The sequence below is a fragment of the Oncorhynchus keta genome, chromosome 2, assembly GCF_023373465.1.
Source record: "Oncorhynchus keta strain PuntledgeMale-10-30-2019 chromosome 2, Oket_V2, whole genome shotgun sequence".
Classification (NCBI taxonomy): domain Eukaryota; kingdom Metazoa; phylum Chordata; class Actinopteri; order Salmoniformes; family Salmonidae; genus Oncorhynchus; species Oncorhynchus keta.
The window spans coordinates 73724108-73747055 of NC_068422.1; the positions used below are offsets into that span (position 1 = coordinate 73724108).

The 22948-nt window shown below is 54.7% G+C and overlaps 2 protein-coding genes across 3 annotated transcripts in view; one reads left to right on the forward strand and one right to left on the reverse strand.

Moving 5' to 3' along the window:
• The window catches only part of LOC118360013 (transcription factor Maf-like), a 157549-nt gene that overhangs the window by 122185 nt on the left and 12416 nt on the right, over positions 1–22948 (reverse strand). Inside the window, exons 2-3 of one of the 2 annotated variants that reach the window (XR_008083398.1) lie at positions 20702–20772; positions 17117–17275 (exon numbers count right to left, since the gene is read on the reverse strand). Coding sequence is in view for 1 of the 2 variants with exons in the window: in XM_035739035.2 (XP_035594928.2) it covers positions 20745–20772 (28 nt within the window). In the remaining variant the exon portion in view is untranslated. The remainder of the gene's footprint in view (positions 1–17116; positions 17276–20701; positions 20773–22948) is intronic. The other variant, XM_035739035.2, reaches the window with a different exon arrangement.
• On the forward strand, positions 12532–18208 carry LOC127909396 (uncharacterized). The gene is made up of 2 exons (XM_052470582.1): positions 12532–14745; positions 18137–18208. Exons 1-2 carry the CDS (start codon positions 12532–12534, stop codon positions 18206–18208), a joined length of 2286 nt encoding a protein of 761 aa, XP_052326542.1.

A 22948-nucleotide genomic window follows, 5' to 3' on the forward strand; every position in this document is an offset into this window, starting at 1 on the left:
CAACAACTGTTTACAACATGTACACATCTAACAAGTAAGGATCTAAATGTCTGATGGGACATACACACGCCTCTCCCATCATCTAAACAGATGAGATGGGAGAGTCTAAATAGAGAGAGAGAGAGAGAGATGGCTAGCTATCTAAGGTGGTGTTCTCCTACATCCTAGCAGTAAGTGCATATTGAGCAGCAATATTGAGCACTCATTGTCCTGAGACAATCCCCTGCTGTAAGACTGAGATGGTGAAGCCGACTGATATTACCAATAGGGAGGATGTGTCTGTGTATACTTGATGTGTGTAAGACTGTGGGAGGGTTCTGCAGGGGCTTGTATGACAAATGTCTGTGCAGAGTCCTATAACGTGCCCTCCCTCAAGGTGAGGCAGACAGGTAGTGTGTAAGTTGAGTTGGGAGTGTGTAGACCAGGGGGGACGTATGTGTGTATAAGAGGGGAGTGTGTATCGTGTGTAAGACATGGGGCAGGTTGTTTCAGTAAGTAAGCAGTGCAGAGCGTGGCTTATTCTCCCTCCAGGCCACACAGAGAGGAAGTGATGCATTTGTGTTTACAAGCAAGAGCCGTACCAAGTAAAGAAGAGCAAAGCACAAAACATTCCAACAAACAGACAACTCATATCCATAGAGACCAGCTGAGCTAACTATGGTCTGTCTTGAGATATTATTAGTGTCATCCATCCTTCCTTCCTTCCTTCCTTCCTTCCTTCCTTCCTTCCTTCCTTCCTTCCTTCCTTCCTTCCTTCCTTCCTTCCTTCCTTCCTTCCTTCCTTCCAGACAGACAGACAGACAGACAGACAGACAGACAGACAGACAGACAGACAGACAGACAGACAGACAGACAGACAGACAGACAGACAGACAGAGCTCAGTGACTTTCAACGTGGCACCGTCATAGGATGCCACCTTTCCAACAAGTCAGTTCCTCAAATTTCTGCCCTGCTAGAGCTGCTCCGGTCAACTGGTCAACTGTAAGTACTGTGAAGTGGAAACGTCTGACAATGCCCCCGTGCACAAAGCCAGGTCCATACAGAAATGTTTTGTCAAGATCGGTGTAGAAGAACTTGACCGGCCTGCACAGAGCCCTGACCTCAACCCCATCGAACACCTTTGAGATGAAATAGAACGCCGACTGTGAGCCAGGCCTACCGCCCAACATCAGTCCCCGACCTTACTAATGCTCTTGTGGCTGAATGGAAGAAATGTTCCAACATACTTATTTTAAAAAAATGTGACCTTTATTTAACTAGGCAAGTTAGTTAAGAACAAATTCTTATTTACAATGACGGCTTACATCGGCCTAACCCGGGCGATGCTGGGCCAATTGTGCACCACCCTATGGGACTCCCAATCACGGCTGGATATAGTGGAAAGCCTTCCCAAAAGAGTGGAGGCTGTTATAGCAGCAAGGGGGAACCATATTAATGACCATGACTTTCGAGTGAGATGTTTGACGAGCAGGTGTTTACAGACTTTTGGTCATTTAGTGTATGTCTTGCTCCACTACATGACATGCCTGCCCTTGTTGCATGGGAGACAACATGGCCTCCCCATAGCCCCTCTCTCATTTGAGGCCCAGCAAAGCCACTGTTCAAAACAGAGCCTTCCTTCTCCCTCCTTTCTGGAGAACTCAGTCACTGAGGCTATGGTCTTTAGGGTCTCTCATAGGCTCAGTCAGTCAGTACCCAGAGTCTATCATTAGAAAACACAAAGAGCATTCTTAAGCCTGGTTAACCAGAACTATGAAAGAGAGGGAGAGAGAAGATAAGTATATACTCCCCCCTCCCTCCCTCCCCTCCACGCGTCCCCCACACCAATCATTTAAAAGTAAGAGCAACTGAGGCTTGTAAACACAATAGTTATGTCTGGGCTCAGAGAGGCATGAAGCAGACATACAGGCTCCACCACCCCCGCTGGTCCTGCTCATATAGGCTACCCCTCCCCCTCTCTCTCCTCCCCACTCTCCTCCTCTCTGTTTACCACTCCCTCCTTTTCCTCTCCTCACCCCTACTTCACAAAACACACCCTCTTCTTCCCCTCTTCCCTCTCTACCTCTTCCCATTCTCCTCTTCCCTCTCTCTCCCTCCACAAAACACTTCCTCCTCGTCTATCTCCTTCTGTCTCTACCACTCCCTCCATCCATCTCGCTCTACCTCTCCACTCCCCAGGGTCCACAATAGTAACAGGCAGGCACCTCACCGGTCTGTATAGTGATACTCCAGTGGAGGGGGTTATTTTCCATTAGTCATGGTCATAGAAAGGACAGCAATAGGTCAAAGGGGAAAGGGCATCAGGGCTCTAACTTTGAGAGCAAAAGACGGGTGTCTTTCCCTCTCCTGTCCACCACTCCTCTCCCTCCTGTCCCCCACTCCTATCCATCCTGTCCCCCACTCCTATCCCTCTCTCCCTCCCTCCTGTCCACCACTCCTCTCCCTCATGTCCCCCACTCCTCTCCCTTTCCCTCTCCTGTCCCCCACTCCTCTCCCTCTCTCCCTCCTGTCCCCCACTCCTATCCATCCTGTCCCCCACTCCTATCCCTCTCTCCCTCCCTCCTGTCCCCACTCCTCTCCCTCCTGTCCCCACTCCTCTCCCTCTCTCCCTCCTGTCCCCTACTCCTCTCCCTCTCTCCCTCCTGTCCCCCACTCCTCTCCCTCTCTCCCGCTGTCCCCCACTCCTCTCCCTCTCTCCCTCCTGTCCCCCACTCCTCTCCCTCTCTCCCTCCCTCCTGTCCACCACTCCTCTCCCTCATGTCCCCACTCCTCTCCCTTTCCCTCTCCTGTCCCCCACTCCTCTCCCTCTCTCCCTCCTGTCCCTCCTCCTGTCCCCCACTCTTCTCCCTTTCCCTCTCCTGTCCCCCCCTGTCCCCCACTCCTCTCCCTCTCTCACTCCTGTCCCCCACACATCTCCCTCTCTCCCTCCTGTCCCCCACTCCTCTCCCTCTCTCCCTCCTGTCCCCCACTCCTCTCCCTCTCTCCCTCCTGTCCCCCACTCCTCTCCCTCCTGTCCCCCACTCCTCTCCCTCTCTCCCTCCTGTCCCCTACTCCTCTCCCTCTCTCCCTCCTGTCCCCACTCCTCTCCCTCTCTCCCCCTGTCCCCCACTCCTCTCCCTCTCTCCCTCCTGTCCCCCACTCCTCTCCCTCTCTCCCTCCTGTCCCCCACGCCTCTCCCTCTCTCCCTCATGTCCCCCACTCTTCTCCCTCTCTCCCTCCTGTCTCCCACTCCTCTCCATCTCTCCCTCCTGTCCCCCACTCCTCTCCCTCTCTCCTTACTGTTCTCCACTCCTCTCCCTCCTGTCTCCCACTCCTCTCCCTCTCTCCCTCCTGTCCCCCACTCCTCTCCCTCTTTCCCTCCTTTTTCCCACTCCTCTCCCTCTCTCCCTCCTGTCCCCCACTCCTCTCCCTCTCTCCCTCGTGCCCCACACTCCTCTCCCTCTCTCCCTCCTTTTCCCCACTCCTCTCCCCCTCTCCCTCCTGTCCCCCACTCCTCTCCCTCTCTCCTCCTTTTCCCCACTCCTCTCCCTCTCTCCCTCCTTTTCTCCCTCCTCTCTCCCCTGTTCTCCACTCTCCCTCCTGTCCCCACTCCTCTCCCTCTCTCCCTCTGTCCCCCACTCCTCTTCCTCTCCCTCCTGTCCCCACTCCCTCTCCCTCTCCCTCCTGTCCCCACTCCTCTCCCTCTCCCTCCTGTCCCCACTCCTCCCTCTCTCCTTCCTGTTCTCCACTCCTCCCCTCCTGTCCCCCACTCCTCTCCCTCTCTCCCTCCTGTCCCCCACTCCTCTCCCTCTCCCCTCCTGTCCCCCCACTCCTCTCCCTCTCCCTCCTGTCCCCCACTCCTCTCCCTCTCTCCCTCCTGTCCCCCCCTCTCCTCTCCTCCTGTCCCCACTCCTCTCCCTCTCCTGTCCCCCGCCTCCCCTCTCTCCTCTGTCCCCCACACATCCCCTCTCCCTCCTGTCCCCATCTCTCCTCCCCTGTCCCTCTCCCTCTCTCCCTCCTGTCCCCCCACTCCTCTCCCTCCTGTCCCCCACTCCTCTCCTCCTGTCCCCCACTCCTCTCCTCTCTCCCTCCTGTCCCCCACTTCTCTCCCTCTCTCTCCTCCTGTCCCCCACTCCTCTCCCTCTCTCCCTCCTGTCCCCCACTCCTCTCCCTCTCTCCCTCCTGTCCCCCACTCCTCTCCCTCTCTCCCTCCTGTCCCCCACTCCTCTCCCTCCTGTCCCCCACTCCTCTCCCTCTCTCCCTCCTGTCCCCCTCCTCTCCCTCTCTCCCTCCTGTCCCCCACTCCTCTCCCTCTCTCCTTCCTGTCCCCCCACTCCTCTCCCTCTCTCCCTCCTGTCCCCCTCCTCTCCCTCTCTCCCTCCTGTCCCCCACTCCTCTCTCTCTCTCCCCTCCTGTCCCCCCACTCCTCTCCCTCTCTCCTCCTGTCCCCCACTCCTCTCCCTCCTGTCCCCACTCCTCTCCCTCCTGTCCCCCACTCCTCTCCCTCTCTCCCTCCTGTCCCCACTCCTCTCCCTCTCTCCTCCTGTCCCCACTCCTCTCCCTCTCTCCCTCCTGTCCCCCACTCCTCTCCCTCTCTCCCTCCTGTCCCCACTCCTCTCTCTCTCCCTCCTGTCCCCCACTCCTCTCCCTCTCTCCCTCCTGTCCCCCACTCCTCTCCTCCCTCCTGTCCCCACTCTCTCCCTCTCTCCCTCCTGTCCCCACTCCTCTCCTCTCTCTCCCTCCTGTCTCCCTCCCTCTGTCCCTCCACTCTCCCTCTCCCTCCTGTCCCCCACTCCTCTCCCTCTCTCCCTCCTGTCCCCCACTCCTCTCCCTCTCTCCCTCCTGTCCCCACTCCTCTTTCTCTCTCCCCTGTCCCCCACTCCTCTCCCTCTCTCCCTCATGTCCCCCCACTCTCTCCCTCTCTCCCTCCTGTCCCCACTCCTCTCCCTCTCTCCCTCCTGTCCCCACTCCTCTCCCTCTCTCCCTCCTGTCCCCCTCACTCCTCTCCCCATCTCTCTCCCTCCTGTCCCCCCCTCCTCTCCCTCTCTCCCTCCTGTCCCCCACTCCTCTCCCTCTCTCCCTCCTGTCCCCCTCCTCTCCCTCTCTCCTTCCTGTCCCCCACTCCTCTCCCTCTCTCCTCCTGTCCCCCACTCCTCTCCCTCTCTCCCTCCTGTCCCCACTCCTCTCCCTCTCTCCCTCCTGTCCCCCACTCCTCTCCCTCTCTCCCTCCTGTCCCCACTCCTCTCCCTCTCTCCCTCCTGTCCCCACTCCTCTCCCTCTCTCCTCCTGTCCCCACTCCTCTCCTCTCTCCCTCCTGTCCCCACTCCTCTCCCTCTCTCCCTCCTGTCCCCACTCCTCTCCCTCTCTCCCTCCTGTCCCCCACTCCTCTCCCTCTCTCCCTCCTGTCCCCCACTCTCTTTCTCTCTCCCTCCTGTCCCCCCCACTCCTCTCCCTCTCTCCCTCCTGTCCCCCACTCCTCTCCCTCTCTCCCTCCTGTCCCCCACTCCTCTCCCTCTCTCCTCTGTCCTCACTCCTCTCCCTCTCTCCCTCCTGTCCCCCACTCCTCTCCCTCTCTCCCTCCTGTCCCCACTCCTCTCCCTCTCTCCCTCCCCCTCACTCCTCTCCTCTCTCCCTCCTGTCCCCACTCCTCTCCTCTCTCCCTCCTGTCCCCACTCCTCTCCCTCTCTCCTTCCTGTCCCCACTCCTCTCCCTCTCTCCCTCCTGTCCCCCACTCCTCTCCCTCTCTCCTTCCTGTCCCCCTCCTCTCCTCTCCTTCCTGTCCCCCCACTCCTCTCCTCCCTCCTGTCCCCCCACTCCTCTCCCCTCTCTCTCCCTCCTCCCCACTGTCCCCCACTCCTCCCTCCCCTCCTCTCCCTCCTGTCCCCACTCCTCTCCCTCTCTCCCTCCTGTCCCCCACTCCTCTCCCTCTCTCCCTCCTGTCCCCACTCCTCTCCCTCTCTCCCTCCTGTCCCCCACTCCTCTCCCTCTCTCCCTCCTGTCCCCACTCCTCTCCCTCTCCTTCCTGTCCCCACTCCTCTCCCTCTCTCCCTCCTGTCCCCCACTCCTCTCCCTCTCTCCCTCCTGTCCCCACTCCTCTCCCTCTCTCCCTCCCCTGTCCCCTCACTCCTCTCCCTCTCTCCCTCCTGTCCCCCACTCCTCTCCCTCTCTCCCTCCTGTCCCCCACTCCTCTCCCTCTCCCCCCTCCTCTCCCTCTCTCCCTCCTGTCCCCCCCTCCTCTCCCTCTCTCCCTCCTGTCCCCCCACTCTTCTCCCTCTCTCCCCTCCTGTCTCCCACTCCTCTCCCTCTCTCCCTCCTGTCCCCACTCCTCTCCTCTCTCCTCCTGTTCCCACTCCTCTCCCTCCTGTCTCCTCCTCTCCCTCTCTCCCTCCTCCCCCCTCCTCTCCCTCTTTCCTCCTGTCCCCCTCCTCTCCCTCTCTCCTCCTGTCCCCCACTCCTCTCCCTCTCTCTCCCTCCTCTCCCTCTCTCCTCCTTTTCCCCTCTCCCCCTCTCCCTCCTGTCCCCACTCCTCTCCCTCTCTCCCTCCTTTCCCCATCCTCTCCCTCTCTCCCTCCTTCCCCACTCCTCTCCCTCCCTTCCTGTTCTCCACTCCTCTCCTCCTGTCCCCCACTCCTCTCCCTCTCTCCCTCCTGTCCCCACTCCTCTTCCCTCTCCCTCCTGTCCCCACTCCTCTCCCTCTCTCCCTCCTGTCCCCCACTCCTCTCCCTGTCTCCCTCCTGTCCCCCACTCCTCTCCCTCTCTCCTTCCCTCCTCCTCTCCCTCCTGTCCCCCACTCCTCTCCCTCTCTCCCTCCTGTCCCCCACTCCTCTCCCTCTCCCTCCTGTCCCCTCCTCTCCTCTCTCCCTCCTGTCCCCACTCCTCCTCTCTCCCTCCTGTCCCCACTCCTCTCCCTCTCTCCCTCCTGTCCCCCACTCCTCTCCCTCCCCCTCTGTCCCCCCACGCTCCTCCTCACTCCTGTCCCCCACATCTCCTCTCTCTCCCTCCTGTCCCCACTCCTCTCCCTCTCTCCCTCCTGTCCCCCACTCCTCTCCCTCTCTCCCTCCTGTCCCCACTCCTCTCCCTCCTCTCCCCTCCTGTCCCCCCACTCCTCTCCCTCTCTCCCTCCTGTCCCCCACTTCTCTCCCTCTCCCCCCACTCCTCTCTCCCTCCTGTCCCCCCACTCCTCTCCCTCTCTCCCTCCTGTCCCCACTCCCTCTCCCTCTCTCCCTCCTGTCCCCCCACTCCCTCTCCCTCCTCTCTCTCCCCTCCTGTCCCCCACTCCTCTCCCTCTCTCCCTCCTGTCCCCCACTCCCCCCTCTCCTCTCCCCTCTCTCCCTCTCTCCTGTCCCCACTCCTCTCCCTCTCTCCCTCCTGTCCCCACTCCTCTCCTCTCTCCCTCCTGTCCCCACTCCTCCCCCACTCTCTCCCTCCTGTCCCCCTCCTCTCTCTCCCTCCTGTCCCCACTCCTCTCCCTCTCTCCTCCTGTCCCCACTCCTCTCCCTCTCTCCCTCCTGTCCCCCTCCTCTCCCTCTCTCCCTCCTGTCCCCACTCCTCTCCCTCTCTCCCTCCTGTCCCCACTCCTCTCCCTCTCTCCTCCTGTCCCCCACTCCCTCTCTCCCTCCTGTCCCCACTCCTCTCCCTCTCCCTCCTGTCCCCCCACTCCTCTCCCTCTCTCCCTCCTGTCCCCCACTCCTCTCCCTCCCCTCCTGTCCCCACTCCTCTCCCTCTCTCCCTCCTGTCCCCCACTCCTCTCCCTCTCTCCCTCCTGTCCCCCACTCCTCTCCCTCTCTCCCTCCTGTCCCCACTCCTCTCCCTCTCTCCCTCCTGTCCCCACTCCTCTCCCTCTCTCCCTCTCCCTCTCTCCCTCCTGTCCCCCACTCCTCTCCCTCTCTCCCTCCTGTCCCTCACTCCTCTCCCTCTCTCCCTCCTGTCCCCCACTCCTCTCCCCCTCTCCCTCCTGTCCCCCACTCCTCTCCCTCTCCTGTCCCCCACTCCCCCCTCCTCTCTCTCTCTCCCTCCTGTCCCCCACTCCTCTCCCTCTCTCCCTCCTGTCCCCCACTCCTCTCCTCCTGTCCCTCTCTCCTCCTCCCTCCTGTCCCCCTGTCCCTCTCTCCCTCCTGTCTCCCCCTCTCCCTCTCCCCCCTGTCCCCCACCTCTCCCTCTCTCCCTCCTGTCCCCCACTCCTCTCCCTCTCTCCTCCTCTCCCTCTCTCCCTCCTGTCCCCCACTCCTCTCCCTCTCTCCCTCCTGTCCCCCACTCCTCTCCCTCTCTCCCTCCTGTCCCCACTCCTCTCCCTCTCCCTCCTGTCCCCACTCCTCTCCCTCTCTCCCTCCTGTCCCCACTCCTCTCCTCTCTCCCTCCTGTCCCCACTCCTCTCCCTCTCTCCCTCCTGTCCCCCACTCCTCTCCCTCTCTCCCTCCTGTCCCCCACTCCTCTCCCTCTCTCCCTCCTGTCCCCCACTCCTCTCCCTCTCTCCCTCCTGTCCCTCACTCCTCTCCCTCTCTCCCTCCTGTCCCCCACTCCTCTCCCTCTCTCCTCCTGTCCCCCACTCCTCTCCCTCTCTCCCTCCTGTCCCCCACTCCTCTCCCTCTCTCCTTCCTGTCCCCCACTCCTCTCCCTCCCTCCTGTCCCCCACTCCTCTCCCTCTCTCCTCCTGTCCCCCACTCCTCTCCCTCTCTCTCTGTCCCCCCTCTCCCTCTCTCCTTCCTGTCCCCCTCTCCTCCTCTCCCTCTCTCCCTCCTTCCTGTCCCCCCTCACCCCCTCCTCTCCCTCTCTCCTTCCTGTCCCTCTCCTCTCTCTCCTCCCTCCTGTCCCCACTCCTCTCCCTCTCTCCCTCCTGTCCCTCCTCCTCTCCCTCTCTCCCTCCTGTCCCCCCCCTCCTCTCCCTCTCTCCCCTTCCTGTCCCCCACTCCTCTCCCTCTCTCCTCCTCCTGTCCCCCACTCCTCTCCCTCTCCCTCTCTCCCACTCCCTCCTGTCCCTCACTCCTCTCCCTCTCTCCCTCCTGTCCCTCACTCCTCTCCCTCTCTCCCTCCTGTCCCCCACTCCTCTCCCTCTCTCCTTCCTGTCCCCCACTCCTCTCCCTCTCTCCCTCCTGTCCCCACTCCTCTCCTCTCTCCTTCCTGTCCCTCACTCCTCCCCCTCTCCTTCCTGTCCCCACTCCTCTCCCTCTCTCCTTCCTGTCCCCACTCCTCTCCCTCTCTCCCTCCTGTCCCCACTCCTCTCCTCTCTCCTTCCCTGTCCCTCACTCCCTTTCTCTCTCCCTCCTGTCCCCCACTCCTCTCCCTCTCTCCCTCCTGTCCCCCACTCCTCTCCCTCTCTCCCTCCTGTCCCCCACTCCTCTCCCTCTCTCCCTCCTGTCCCTCACTCCTCTCCCTCTCTCCCTCCTGTCCCCCACTCCTCTCCCTCTCTCCCTCCTGTCCCCCACTCCTCTCCCTCTCTCCCTCCTGTCCCTCACTCCTCTCCCTCTCTCCTTCCTGTCCCCCACTCCTCTCCCTCACAAATGCCTGCTGCAGGAACACCCAAAGTGTCATCATTTCAAAATCTTGTTTCTTGTTCCCTCTCTATGATGCTTCTTTTTCTTTTAATCTTTCTGTTTAATCTTCTTTCCTCTTCTCCTTCTCTCTCCTTCTCTCTCTATCCATGTCTTTCTCTCGCTCTGTTTACTCTATTAACTAGAATCCTGGGGTTCTATGGGCTACCGTCTCCTCAGTAGCCCATTCTGCTGAATTCACACACATTGATTTACGAGCTGAGCCTCCCAAATATACGAGCTGATAACAATATGACTTCATTTAGATGCATTACCCATTAATTGTTTGTTTTAAATGTATGGTGGGTTGGGCAGCAGAGTGCTGGCTTCAACCAAGCAGAACGCTCATTAATTTGATACCAAATACTGCGATCATTACAGAAACCAGCTGAAACACAAGCCTGGTAGCAGAATGGGAGTGTTAGCCAGACCACACCAATGAGTAGAGCGTGTGACTCTACTTAGACACAGACGAAGAGATTACGTTTATCTCAACACATTGTAAATACGGTGATGATATCTGCCGAGTTTTATTTTCGTGTCTCAGAGGGCCGGATAATATATTGTTTTTTTTTTGACAACAGTGTTAATTAGAAAATGAATCAAACAATGCTGACGAATGACCTCTTCACCGCTTGCATAATCTCTATCACCTATGAGAAGCAGGCAGGGCCGTAGCTACATATGAGTTTCAGACCTCGGCCATTTTGTATTTAAGAGTTTCAATAAGTCAGGTTCTCACCTTACTGTTGAGAATTAGAACACTAGAAAACACAGGATGCAATTGGAAACTTGATGGTAGCAGTTTCCCTCTCGTTATATGTCACTCAGTGATAGTCCCTCACTTAGCCCATGTCAGTTCACTTTTTTACATTGGTATATTAGCGTACTTAGTCTAGCCTATCTATTGTTGTAATCATGGCCAAATTGTGGACTGGGCATGCAGGCCATGTGCCCAGGGGCCCTGACCTTCAGGGGGTTCACATTGATTTTATTAGTCAACTCAGATATCATATTAACCTGGCATAAGTTATCGCAAAATGTGTAGAATTGCAGGAAATTGGTTAATAAAATACTTTTTCTGCTAACAGATCCCTCAGTATGTTTTAAATGATAGTGTTTAATCCCGGTGCTGAGTTCATGTGAGTTAATGTGTTGCAGCTAATTGTATAGCTAGCAGGCTATGTGTTTGTAGATCGACTGAGGAGATCGAAGCTACAGCAACCAATGTGATAATGGCTGGGGTTATTTTTGCTTGTTTTAGGTGTTCTCCAAATAGCATTTTAGAGTTTTTAAATTGTATAGAAATGCATTAAATGAGCTGACCTCACTAAAAATGTCGGACAACACTACAACTGTTAGGCCATTATGTGTTTGGGGTTATTACATAAAGGATTGTGCACAGAACATCAACAGTGGACTATAACTAATGTGCACTTAGACATAAAGCTATGGCCGGATTGTGCACACCATCCCCTTTAATGTGCCGTCATAACTCTGGTCTGGGAGCAGACTTTCCTCTCTCTCCCCTCCCTCTTTCCCTTCCTCCACTGTCTGAATGTCCTACTCCGTCAGGAATGGCTGAGGGAGATTCTGTGACGCGTGGAGGTCATCTGATGGCTTTAGATGGTGTTAGTGTGAAAGACTAACTACGACAGAGAGCACCGCTGGCTCTCTCTATGCCTGTTTACTCTGCTCTGCTCTCCCACCTCTCCTTCCCTGGAGGTGCGGGATACAGCCGTCCACATATGCACTAGTCTACACACGGACTCTGTCACTTCAGTGTGTCTTAATGAACTCCACATTACCAGACACTGTATATAACATCTTAAGAAATCCTCTGCTTTGGTTTGGGTCAGTCTTATTAAGTGGCATTGATGTTTATGAACGATCATGAATACTATGAAAGAATCGTGTATACAGAGGTTTATAATTGGTTAAGTCAACCTGCCCAATACAATCCTATTCATATACGTCTAATACACTGAAGTGTGCAGAAGCTATAGAGGGAATCTATAGAAACATATATGTAGACACATATACAGCATGTGTGTAAACAGCAGACTGAGCTTGTGGAGGACATGGGCACAGGGGGAATAACTGTGAGAGCCAATGCTGTTCAGTGTGTTCATTTCCTTGTTGATTGACTCACTTGCTTTTCTCTGAGTGTTTGAAATGAATAACAGCCAGCAAAAATCAGACAGAGGGAGGAAAATCAACACTTTCCCTGCAGTGAAGATATTCATCAAGCCAACGAGAGGGGGAGGAGAGGAGGAGGAGAACTGATGTTTGGAGTGGAGGAGAGGAAGAGAGGACGAGGGAGGCAGGTGCGGTTTGGAGGGGAGGAGGAAGGAGAGAAAGGTGACGTCTAGGGCGGGAGTGAGGGAGGGGACAGAGGGAAGGTTTTCTGGGAAGGAGCAGAGGGAGGGATGTACTGTTTGCTAAGGAGGAAAAGGGGGAGGCAGGGTGTACATTTCTAAAAGAAGTACACAACAGGAAGAAGGAGAGGGTTGTCATTGAGGTGTGAGGAGGATGTAACAACGATGGAAGGAGAAGGGGAAAGGACAGAGACCCAGTCGAGAATGAGAGACAGAGGGACAGTGGTAAGAGTCCTTCTCATATTAGAGAGTTTATATGAGGACGTATTTTAAAACCATGTACAGAGTTTCCTTGCCAATGGCTAATGTGTGGACTGCATATCTATAGACTGAGGTACAGGCTTCCAGTTAGTGTCCACTAATAGTGGTGGTCTGTTCCAAGGCCTTCACCAGTAAGTGCTCTTTCAAGAGACCTCTGATGTCCAGTAGCTCTCCACAGTTTAGCCCACTGGGCAGGATGCTGGTCTGATACAAACAAATGTATCTGTTTAGTACACCTTCCCCTCTCAGTCCTCTATATTTACATTTACATTTAAGTCATTTAGCCTCTATATGCTAGTGACGGTATCCGCAATTGGTGCTACCTTAGCTGAGGGTAAATGTAATTAGATACACAAAACAATACTAACAAGCAAATGGTAGTGTTATGGTGCAGACACAGTGGCTGTCCTCCACCTGCGTCCTTCCTACCACCCAGGTGATTTGGGCCTACCCTGCTCTGCCACACCCCTACCCTGCTCTGCCACACCCCTACCCTGCTCTGCCACACCCCTACCCTGCTCTGCCACACCCCTACCCTGCTCTGCCACACCCCTACCCTGCTCTGCCACACCCCTGCCATACCACTTCCCTACCCTGCTCTGCCACACCCCTACCCTGCTCTGCCACACCCCTGCCATACCTCTTCCCTACCCTGCTCTGCCACACCCCTGCCCTGCTCTGCCACACCCCTACCCTGCTCTGCCACACCCCTGCTATACCTCCTCCCTACCCTGCTCTGCCACACCCCTGCCATACCTCTTCCCTACCCTGCTCTGCCACACCCCTGCCATACCTCTTCCCTACCCTGCTCTGCCACACCCCTGCCATACCTCTTCCCTACCCTGCTCTGCCACACCCCTGCCATACCTCTTCCCTACCCTGCTCTGCCACACCCCTGCCATACCTCCCCCTACCCTGCTCTGCCACACCCCTGCTATACCTCTTCCCTACCCTGCTCTGCCACACCCCTGCCATACCTCTTCCCTACCCTGCTCTGCCACACCCCTGCCATACCTCCCCTACCCTGCTCTGCCACACCCCTGCCATACCTCTTCCCTACCCTGCTCTGCCACACCCCTGCCATACCTCTTCCCTACCCTGCTCTGCCACACCCCTGCCATACCTCTTCCCTACCCTGCTCTGCCCCCTGCCATACCTCTTCCCTACCCTGCTCTGCCACACCCCTGCCATACCTCCTCCCTACCCTGCTCTGCCACACCCCTGCCATACCTCTTCCCTACCCTGCTCTGCCACACCCCTGCCATACCTCTTCCCTACCCTGCTCTGCCACACCCCTGCCATACCTCTTCCCTACCCTGCTCTGCCACACCCCTGCCATACCTCTTCCCTACCCTGCTCTGCCACACCCCTGCCATACCTCTTCCCTAACCTGCTCTGCCACACCCCTGCCATACCTCTTCCCTACCCTGCTCTGCCACACCCCTGCCATACCTCTTCCCTACCCTGCTCTGCCACACCCCTGCTATACCTCTTCCCTACCCTGCTCTGCCACACCCTGCCATACCTCTTCCCTACCCTGCTCTGCCACACCCCTGCCATACCTCTTCCCTACCCTGCTCTGCCACACCCTGCCATACCTCTTCCCTACCCTGCTCTGCCACACCCCTGCTATACCTCTTCCCTACCCTGCTCTGCCACACCCCTGCCATACCTCCTCCCTACCCTGCTCTGCCACACCCCTGCCATACCTCCTCCCTACCCTGCTCTGCCACACCCCTGCTATACCTCCTCCCTACCCTGCTCTGCCACACCCCTGCCATACCTCCTCCCTACCCTGCTCTGCCACACCCCTGCCATACCTCCTCCCTACCCTGCTCTGCCACACCCCTGCCATACCTCTTCCCTACCCTGCTCTGCCACACCCCTGCCATACCTCCTCCCTACCCTGCTCTGCCACACCCCTGCCATACCTCTTCCCTACCCTGCTCTGCCACACCCCTGCTATACCTCTTCCCTAACCTGCTCTGCCACACCCCTGCCATACCTCCTCCCTACCCTGCTCTGCCACACCCCTGCCATACCTCCTCCCTACCCTGCTCTGCCACACCCCTGCCATACCTCCTCCCTACCCTGCTCTGCCACACCCCTGCCATACCTCCTCCCTACCCTGCTCTGCCACACCCCTGCTATACCTCCTCCCTACCCTGCTCTGCCACACCTCCTGCCATACCTCTTCCCTATCCTGCTCTGCCACACCCCTGCCATACCTCCTCCCTACTGCTCTGCCACACCCCTGCCATACCTCCTCCCTACCCTGCTCTGCCACACCCCTGCTATACCTCCTCCCTACCCTGCTCTGCCACACCCCTGCCATACCTCCTCCCTACTGCTCTGCCACACCCCTGCCATACCTCCTCCCTACCCTGCTCTGCCACACCCCTGCCATACCTCCTCCCTACCCTGCTCTGCCACACCCCTGCCATACCTCCTCCCTACCCTGCTCTGCCACACCCCTGCCATACCTCCTCCCTACCCTGCTCTGCCACACCCCTGCTATACCTCTTCCCTAACCTGCCCTGCCACACCCCTGCCATACCTCCTCCACTACACTCCACTACCCAGGTCCTTCACACCCTATGTGTGGCTGACTAGGATATTACTGCTGAGTCTTTGTTTTTGGCTTGGGAGAGAAGAGAGGAGTGCCATGTTGAGAATTATGCAACAGGAAAATAATTAGCAAAGTGTAGCTATGCCCATACGCCCTGGGCTAAATCTAGCACCACTTCACAACCAAGCCCAGTCCAGCTTAGAGGAGGGGAATCTAGCACCACTTCACAACCAAGCCCAGTCCAGCTTAGAGGAGGGGAATCTAGCACCACTTCACAACCAAGCCCAGTCCAGCTTAGAGGAGGGGAATCTAGCACCACTTCACAACCAAGCCCAGTCCAGCTTAGAGGAGGGGAATCTAGCACCACTTCACAACCAAGACCAGTCCAGCTTAGAGGAGGGGAATCTAGCACCACTTCACAACCAAGCCCAGTCCAGCTTAGAGGAGGGGAATCTAGCACCACTTCACAACCAAGCCCAGTCCAGCTTAGAGGAGGGGAATCTAGCACCACTTCACAACCAAGCCCAGTCCATCTTAGAGGAGGGGGAAGCAGAAACCCTGGTGGTACTGAACAGTACTCCCTTGTTCTTTGCCTCTGCCTCTATTTACAGTAGAAAGATATACAACGACTATACAAAACATTAGGAACACCTGCTCTTTCCATGACATAGACTGACTTCATGACTTCACCAGGTGAATCTAGGTTGAAAGTTGTGCTCCCTTATTGGTGTCATCTATTAAATCCACTTCAATCAGTATAGATGAAGGGGAGGAGACAGGTTAAAGAATTATTTTTAAGCCTTGAGACATGGATTGTGTGTGTGTGCCATTCAAAGGTTGAACGGACAAGACAAAATATGGAAGTGCCTTTGAACGGGGTGTGGTAGAAGGTGCCAGGCGCACCGGTTTGATTGTGCCAGGAACTGCAACACTGCTGGAGTTTTCATACTCAACAGTTTCCTGTGTGTATCAAGAATGATCCACCACCCAAAGGACATCCAGCCAACTTGACACAACTGTGGGAAGCATTGAAGTCAACCCTGTGGAACGCTTTCGACACCATGTAGAGTCCAAAGCCCCAACGAATTGAGTCTGTTCTGAGGGCAAAAAGGGGGTTGCAACTCAACATTAGGAAGTTGTTCCTTTTGTACACTCAGTGTATGTGCCACACTGCTAACATTCTTAACCCTTTGTCAAACCTGTTCTGTCTCTAATGTCACTGAGTACAGTCTTATAGTCTTTAAATCCTATGCCCTGCTCTCTCTGACCGAGATAAAGGTCTAGAGATACCCGGAGCCTATTATAAAACTCTGGACGGAAGGCAAGTGTCTAAGATACGTTTCTCAGTCTATGATGTAGAGACTAAAGAGGACCACAGAGCCTATAACAGGACCCAGAGCCCAAAGCTGGGCCAGGCTTGGCCGAGGGGGAAAGTAATCATGATTCATGGTGCCTGACAGTGGGTGACGTCAACTGTACCCAGCTGGCTGTACATGGAGATCTATATTTTTAACCTTAAAGCCAGACCACAGTGTCTTCGGTTATCCATGCTAAATATAGACTCACTCCTACTGCACACTTCTCCAGTTTCTCACTCCTTTCTGAGAGGCAGGTGGAGGAGAAAAGAGGGTGAGAGAGAGATAGAGAGAGAGAGGGAGAGAGAGAGGGAGAGGGAGAGGGAGTGGGGGGTTAGGGTGGATAGAGTTTGTGGGGTAGGGGGGAACATGTCGCTCCGGTCCTGATGCAAATAAATCACCCTCAACTGTTGACCCGTGTGTAGCGAAAGGGGTTGGAGGGATTGTTTTCATACCACTGCTCTGCTCTCATCCTCTCCTCTCCTCTACCTTCCCCCGCCTCTCTACCCCCTCTCCCACCTCCCTCCATCACTTTCCCCTCTTCTGTGTGACAGGTCAATCTGGATGGATTTCATCTGCCCTCCCTCGTCTAGGGAGGCCAACATCCTGTATGGCAACTAGAAATAGAGTGACCGCTCTGGTACAGAAGAGGGGGGGGGTGAGTACTACTGAGCAGCGAGAAGTGGTGAGGGTGAGAGGATGGTGTTGTGTCATACACACACACATGTAAACAGGCATGGACAACATCCACACACACACACACACACTCACTCTGTGGTGATCGTGAGATGGGTGTCTTTGTGAAAGGGGTGCTGTGTGTGGCTGAAACGGAGTCAGCGAGTCTGACCCAAGCCACCCTACTGTCAAACGGTCACACAGCCACGGGTGGTGGCCCTCCCTGTCCGTTAGACCCTGCCCCACATCTGACAACACACACACACACACTCAATGGCACATAAGCCAGCCTCTTCATCCTCCTCAGCCCTCAACTCATAAGCATGGGAGTGCATGCACACACACATACACGGAAAGACACACACACACACCTGTCACTTTGTCCTTGTCAGCAGATTCTGGGTCTCTTTCCCCCTGCTGGGTGTTGAACTCCAGTCCCCCTCTGCCAGGGCCACCACTAGGGTAAGGTGCCTGCCGTCCTCCCAGTCAGGTATGAACACACACACACACACACAGACACACTAGAACATCTGTTGGTAAAAAGGACATACTCGTCTCAGCCATGACCCCTCTCCTCACACAGACACAGTAGCCCTTATTCCACCATTCCTCCTGTATTTATTACTTGTACAGTTTGACAGTTTAGTCATTCAGCAGACGCTCTTATCCAGAGTGAATTACAGGTTGTGCCTTCATCTTAAGGTATCAAGGAGAGACAGCTACATATCACAGCCATAGTAAGTACATTTGTCCTCAATAAAGTAGCTACCAGCAATGTCAGAGCTAGTAATACAAATAAAATAACAATATACAAATGAAAGTGCGAGTGTTAGTTCACGAAAGGCATTCTTTTTTTCCCCTAAATAAAATATATATATACAGTATATATACAGTATATATATGAAATACATTGTTGTCCTAACTATTCTTTCACTCTCTCGGTCGTGTCTGAGGCTCAGATGGTGACACCTGTGTTTTGGTGGCTGGTGATGGCTGGCCCGCTCCAGCCAGAGTCAGAACTCTCTTTCCCCAGGCAAGGACACTCAGACCCTGGCTCTTTGTTACCATCACTCAGCCTGTCCTCCAGGAGCTACGTGGCCAGACTGCTCATCGCACTCCCCTCCTCCCCCCATCCCTTCTCATATGCATGGATTTGCATAAAACAAAGACACTGCCTAGCCTACGTCGTCTAAGGAGAGACGGAAACCAAGATGACTGTCGGCCAGCGACCGGACTGGGCCAAGCCGAGCTGTAAGAGGTTTGGCAGGTAGTCAGGTTACGGTACGACGTTTTGACACATGGTGGCGAGTAAGATGGACACCCTCATGGTTTTCCACTTTCCCTCGCCAACAGTCCGTTCTCTGACATGGCGTTGTTTATATCCTGTGCAGGTGAGCAGAGGTCACCTGATTCACTGTGGTGACATGGGAAGAGAAGAGGAGCACTTAAAACACTTCATCTAAAGATGATTTGTCCTTGTCTCCCCTGATGCCTTTGTCCTCTCTCACGCTCTCTCTTTTTGCTGAAGTTAAGTGGAGCTGGAGACAGGCCAACTACTGATCCCAGGCCCCACTTAGAGACAATCAGGGAAATAACACTGGACACACTAAAGGCCATAATGGAATGTCTCGATCTAGCAGTATAACATATAGAGATAGAGACCACAGAATGTGCCATCCCATTTCAGGCTATTTTGGAAAAGTGATATTTCTGAATACTTTTCACAAATAAATTATGTTTTTATATTACTGAGTGTACAAACATTAGGAACACCTTTCCAATATTGAGTTGCACCCGCTTTTGTCCTCAGAACATCCTCAATTAATCGGGGCATGGACTCCACAAGGTGTCAAATGCGTTTCACAGGGATGCTGGCCCATTTTCACTCCAATGCTTCCCACAGTTGTGTCAAGTTGGCTGGATGTCCTTTGGGTGTTCGACCATTCTTGATAAACACGGGAAACGGTTGAGCATGAAAAACCCAGCAATGTTGCAGGTAATTGAGACACTCAAACCGCTGCACCTTGCACCTACTGCCATACCCTTTTCAAAGACACTTAAATATTTTGTCTTGCCCATTCACCTTCTGAATGGCACATATACCCAATCCATGTCTCAATTGTCTCATGTCTTCTCCCCTTCTTCATCTACACTGATTTAAGTGGATTTAACAGGTGACATCAATAAGGGATCATAGCTTTCACCTGAATTCACCTGGTCAGTCTATATCATGTAAAGAACAGGTGTGCCTAATGTTTTGTCCACTCACTGTATGTGTCTTTCTCTGCTTGTGCAGTGTGTTAACCATCTGTAACTCAGTCATAACAAATCACTCCCTCGGTCTGAGTAGAGTTCCATTTAGGGGAGCACCAGGCAGTGTACTGTTACTGGTCCTGTTGACAGGGTAAACCCAGTGACTGAGGGCTGAGTAGAGTCACTGGTCCCCGGACACAGACTGGGGATCAGGGGGATGAGAGGGATTTCCAACAGGAGCTGCCTGGGGTGGCATGAGGAGCAGCTGCCTGGGGGGGCATGAGGAGCAGCTGCCTGGGGTGGCATGAGGAGCAGCTGCCTGGGGGGGGATGAGGAGCAGCTGCCTGGGGTGGCATGAGGAGCAGCTGCCTGGGGGGGGCATGAGGAGCAGCTGCCTGGGGGGGGCATGAGGAGCAGCTGCCTGGGGGGGGCATGAGGAGCAGCTGCCTGGGGTGGCATGAGGAGCAGCTGCCTGGGGGGGGATGAGGAGCAGCTGCCTGGGGTGGCATGAGGAGCAGCTGCCTGGGGGGGGCATGAGGAGCAGCTGCCTGGGGGGGCATGAGGAGCAGCTGCCTGGGGGGGCATGAGGAGCAGCAGCCTGGGGGGGCATGAGGAGCAGCTGCCTGCAGAGGGAACATGGACATTTTGGGGAGATGGTTGGGGGTATGAGGGGGGTTGTAATGTATAGTGTACCATATTGGGGTGTGGAGGGTTTAGGGGCTATTAGTGACTCCTTTTATGATGGAAAGGGATATGATCAGTACAGCTGAAAGTAAACACGGAACAAACCACCAAATCAAAATGTCAATACAGACTCCTTAAAACACTGTTTCACTCACACACACACTAGCATGTTTTCTCTGTCACAGTAGGCACCCATATAGACAGAGCAGCTCAAGCCTCATGCTGAACGGAGTGTCCCTCCTGTCAGATTAGTCGATGGGTTTCGGCGCGGCACAATCAGCGAAGCCATTACAGAAACAATTGGTTTTGTGATAAACATTGGCCTCAGTTTCCCTTCATCTCTGTGCATCGATTACAGACGACTGCAGAAATGTTCTTTAGTCGGATCCCTTTTGTATAAAAACCCTACTCTGGGTGTTGCTACAGGTTCAATATAACAGAAAGTGCCATCGAACCCAGGAGCTGGGATAAGTGTGTTGTTCTGGCAGATAGACAGAGAGGATTCTCTCTGGTCTCCATAAGACAGGTTTATGTTTCCAGCATGGCCCATATATTTCCGAGATGTACATTAAGAGTGAGGATGGGACTTGAACATGCTGGAGTACTGCTCCATGAACATCATAAAGTGATGAGATGGAGAAATGTATTGAGAGACACGTTGTAGAGGTAACATGGAGGCGGCATCAGATTCATGAATAAAGAATGACAAACACTATTGCATAGCTGTAATGGACCCTTCAGAGAACCACACATTATGTTAGGGTAACATACAGTATAGACTGGGTCGTTCAGTGTAATACACGTTCAATTGCATTAGGTTTCAAATGTGTTGATAGTGGAAATTGGAAAAACAATTCATTAAATTAAACTGATTCATTAAAAACACTGGTTTTGCGACTGTAAAAGTGTCAACATTTAAAATGAATTATGATGGTAATAATAATTATATGGTCAATAATAATAATTTTCAACACCACATGAATAAAAAAGAGAGAGAGAGAAAGAGAGATGTGTTTTACCTCAGACATCAAGGCCAAGGGCAGGGAGGGGCGAGGCTCTCGATCACAGATGGAGGAATTTTCTGGATGACCTGAAAATGCAGATAGCAGAAGACCCCGTCAAAACACACACCATGAATACACACACACACACACACTCACATTGAGCAGGTTGCGTTCTCACCTCGGCTACGCAGTACAATCCATACGGTAGCTTACTGTAGACAAGATTTGATGTGGAGGAAAGGGAAGGACATTTGCATTCCAATAGACTCTGTGTATCCAGTCTCCAGGCATCTAAACATATTCATCCGATATGACAGAAATACCCAGAGAAATGTCTATGACAGAGAGGGAAGTGAAAGACCAAATCAAATGACAAAGCCAACAGTAATGAATAGAGTCATTATTAACCCTGAATATGAATATATAAATATCACCAATCATATTAACTGCACATCGATTTGCAAACATATACACATACATGCATGCCAACGTGCACACACACACACACACACACACACACACAAACTCTGCCGGAATCTTCACGTACGCAGCTGGTGAGTTTTCAGTCAACTCAGCTGGGTATCTAAAGGCCCAACAGCATATGGTGTACTAATGCAGACACCTACACAAACACAAACACACACACACAGAGAATGTGAAAGTGAGATGCACAAACATATACAGTAGTATACAGCCTCATGCTCATGATGGTGACTTGGCTCCTGGTACCATTGGAGAGGTCGACAGCCCAGCCCTCACTGGCTGGGTCTGGACCTAGCATCACTCTGAGCCCTCACCGACTGGGTCTGGACCTAGCATCACTCTGAGCCCTCACTGGCTGGGTCTGGACCTAGCATCACTCTGAGACCTCACTGGCTGGGTCTGGACCAAGAATCACTCTGAGCCCTCACCGACTGGGTATGGAACTAGCATCACTCTGAGCCCTCACTGACTGGGTCTGGACCAAGCATCACTCTGAGCCCTCACTGGCTGGGTCTGGACCAAGCATCACTCTGAGCCCTCACTGGCTGGGTCTCGACCAAGCATCACTCTGAGCCCTCACTGACTGGGTCACTGGCTGGGTCTGGAACCTAGCATCACTCTGCATCACTCTGAGCCCTCACTGAGCTGGGTCTGGACCAAGCATCACTCTGAGCCCTCACTGGCTGGGTCTGACCAAGCATCACTCATCACTGACTCACTCTGAGCCCTCACTGACTGGGTCTGGACCTAGCATCACTCTGAGCCCTCACTAGCTGGGTCTGGACCAAGCATCACTCTGAGCCCTCACTGGCTGGGTCTGGACCAAGCATCACTCTGAGCCCTCACTGGCTGGGTCTGCACCTAGCATCACTCTGAGCCCTCACTGGCTGGGTATGGAACTAGCATCACTCACTGGCTGGGTCTGGAACCTAGCATCACTCTGAGCCCTCACTGACTGGGTATGGAACTAGCATCACTCACAGGCTGGGTCTGGACCTAGCATCACTCTGAACCATAACTAAATGGGTCTGGACCAAGCATCACTCTGAGCCCTCACTGGATGGGTCTGGACCAAGCATCACTCTGAGCCCTCACTGGCTGGGTCTGGACCTGGCATCACTCTGAGCCCGCACTGGCTGGGTCTGGACCCAGCATCACTCTGAGCCCTCACTGGCTGGGTCTGGACCAAGCATCACTCTGAGCCCTCACCGGCTGGGTCTGGACCAAGCATCACTCTGAGCCCTCACTGGCTGGGTCTGGACCAAGCATCACTCTGAGCCCTCACTGGCTGGGTCTGGACCAAGCATCACTCTGAGCCCTCACCGGCTGGGTCTGGACCAAGCATCACTCTGAGCCCTCACCGACTGGGTCTGGACCAAGCATCACTCTGAGCCCTCACCGGCTGGGTCTGGACCTAGCATCACTCTGAGTCCTCACTGGCAGGGTCTGGACCAAGCATCACTCTGAGCCCTCACTGGCTGGGTATGGAACTAGCATCACTCTGAGCCCTCACTGGCTGGGTATGGACCTAGCATCACTCTAAACCCTCATTGGCTGGGCACAGACAGACAGACAGACAGACAGACAGACAGACAGACAGACAGACAGACAGACAGACAGACAGACAGACATTGTAGGAATGAGATGAGGATGAAATAGAGAGGAGAGAAAGAGAGATGGAAGCTCTGGGAGGAGTGGAGGTCACCTTGCTTGGTTAAGAGATCAATGTCCGTTTGACATACAGCGAGGTGGTGTGGTGTGTGTGTGTGCATGTGTGTG

Coding starts and splice junctions, on each gene's coding strand:
- LOC127909396 (XM_052470582.1), top strand. CDS start 12,532: ATGGTGCAGACACAGTGGCTGTCCTCCACCTGCGTCCTTCCTACCACC. Junction 14,746..18,136: donor CCAGGTCCTTCACACCCTAT/GTGTGGCTGACT, acceptor TATCCTGTGCAG/GTGAGCAGAGGTCACCTGAT.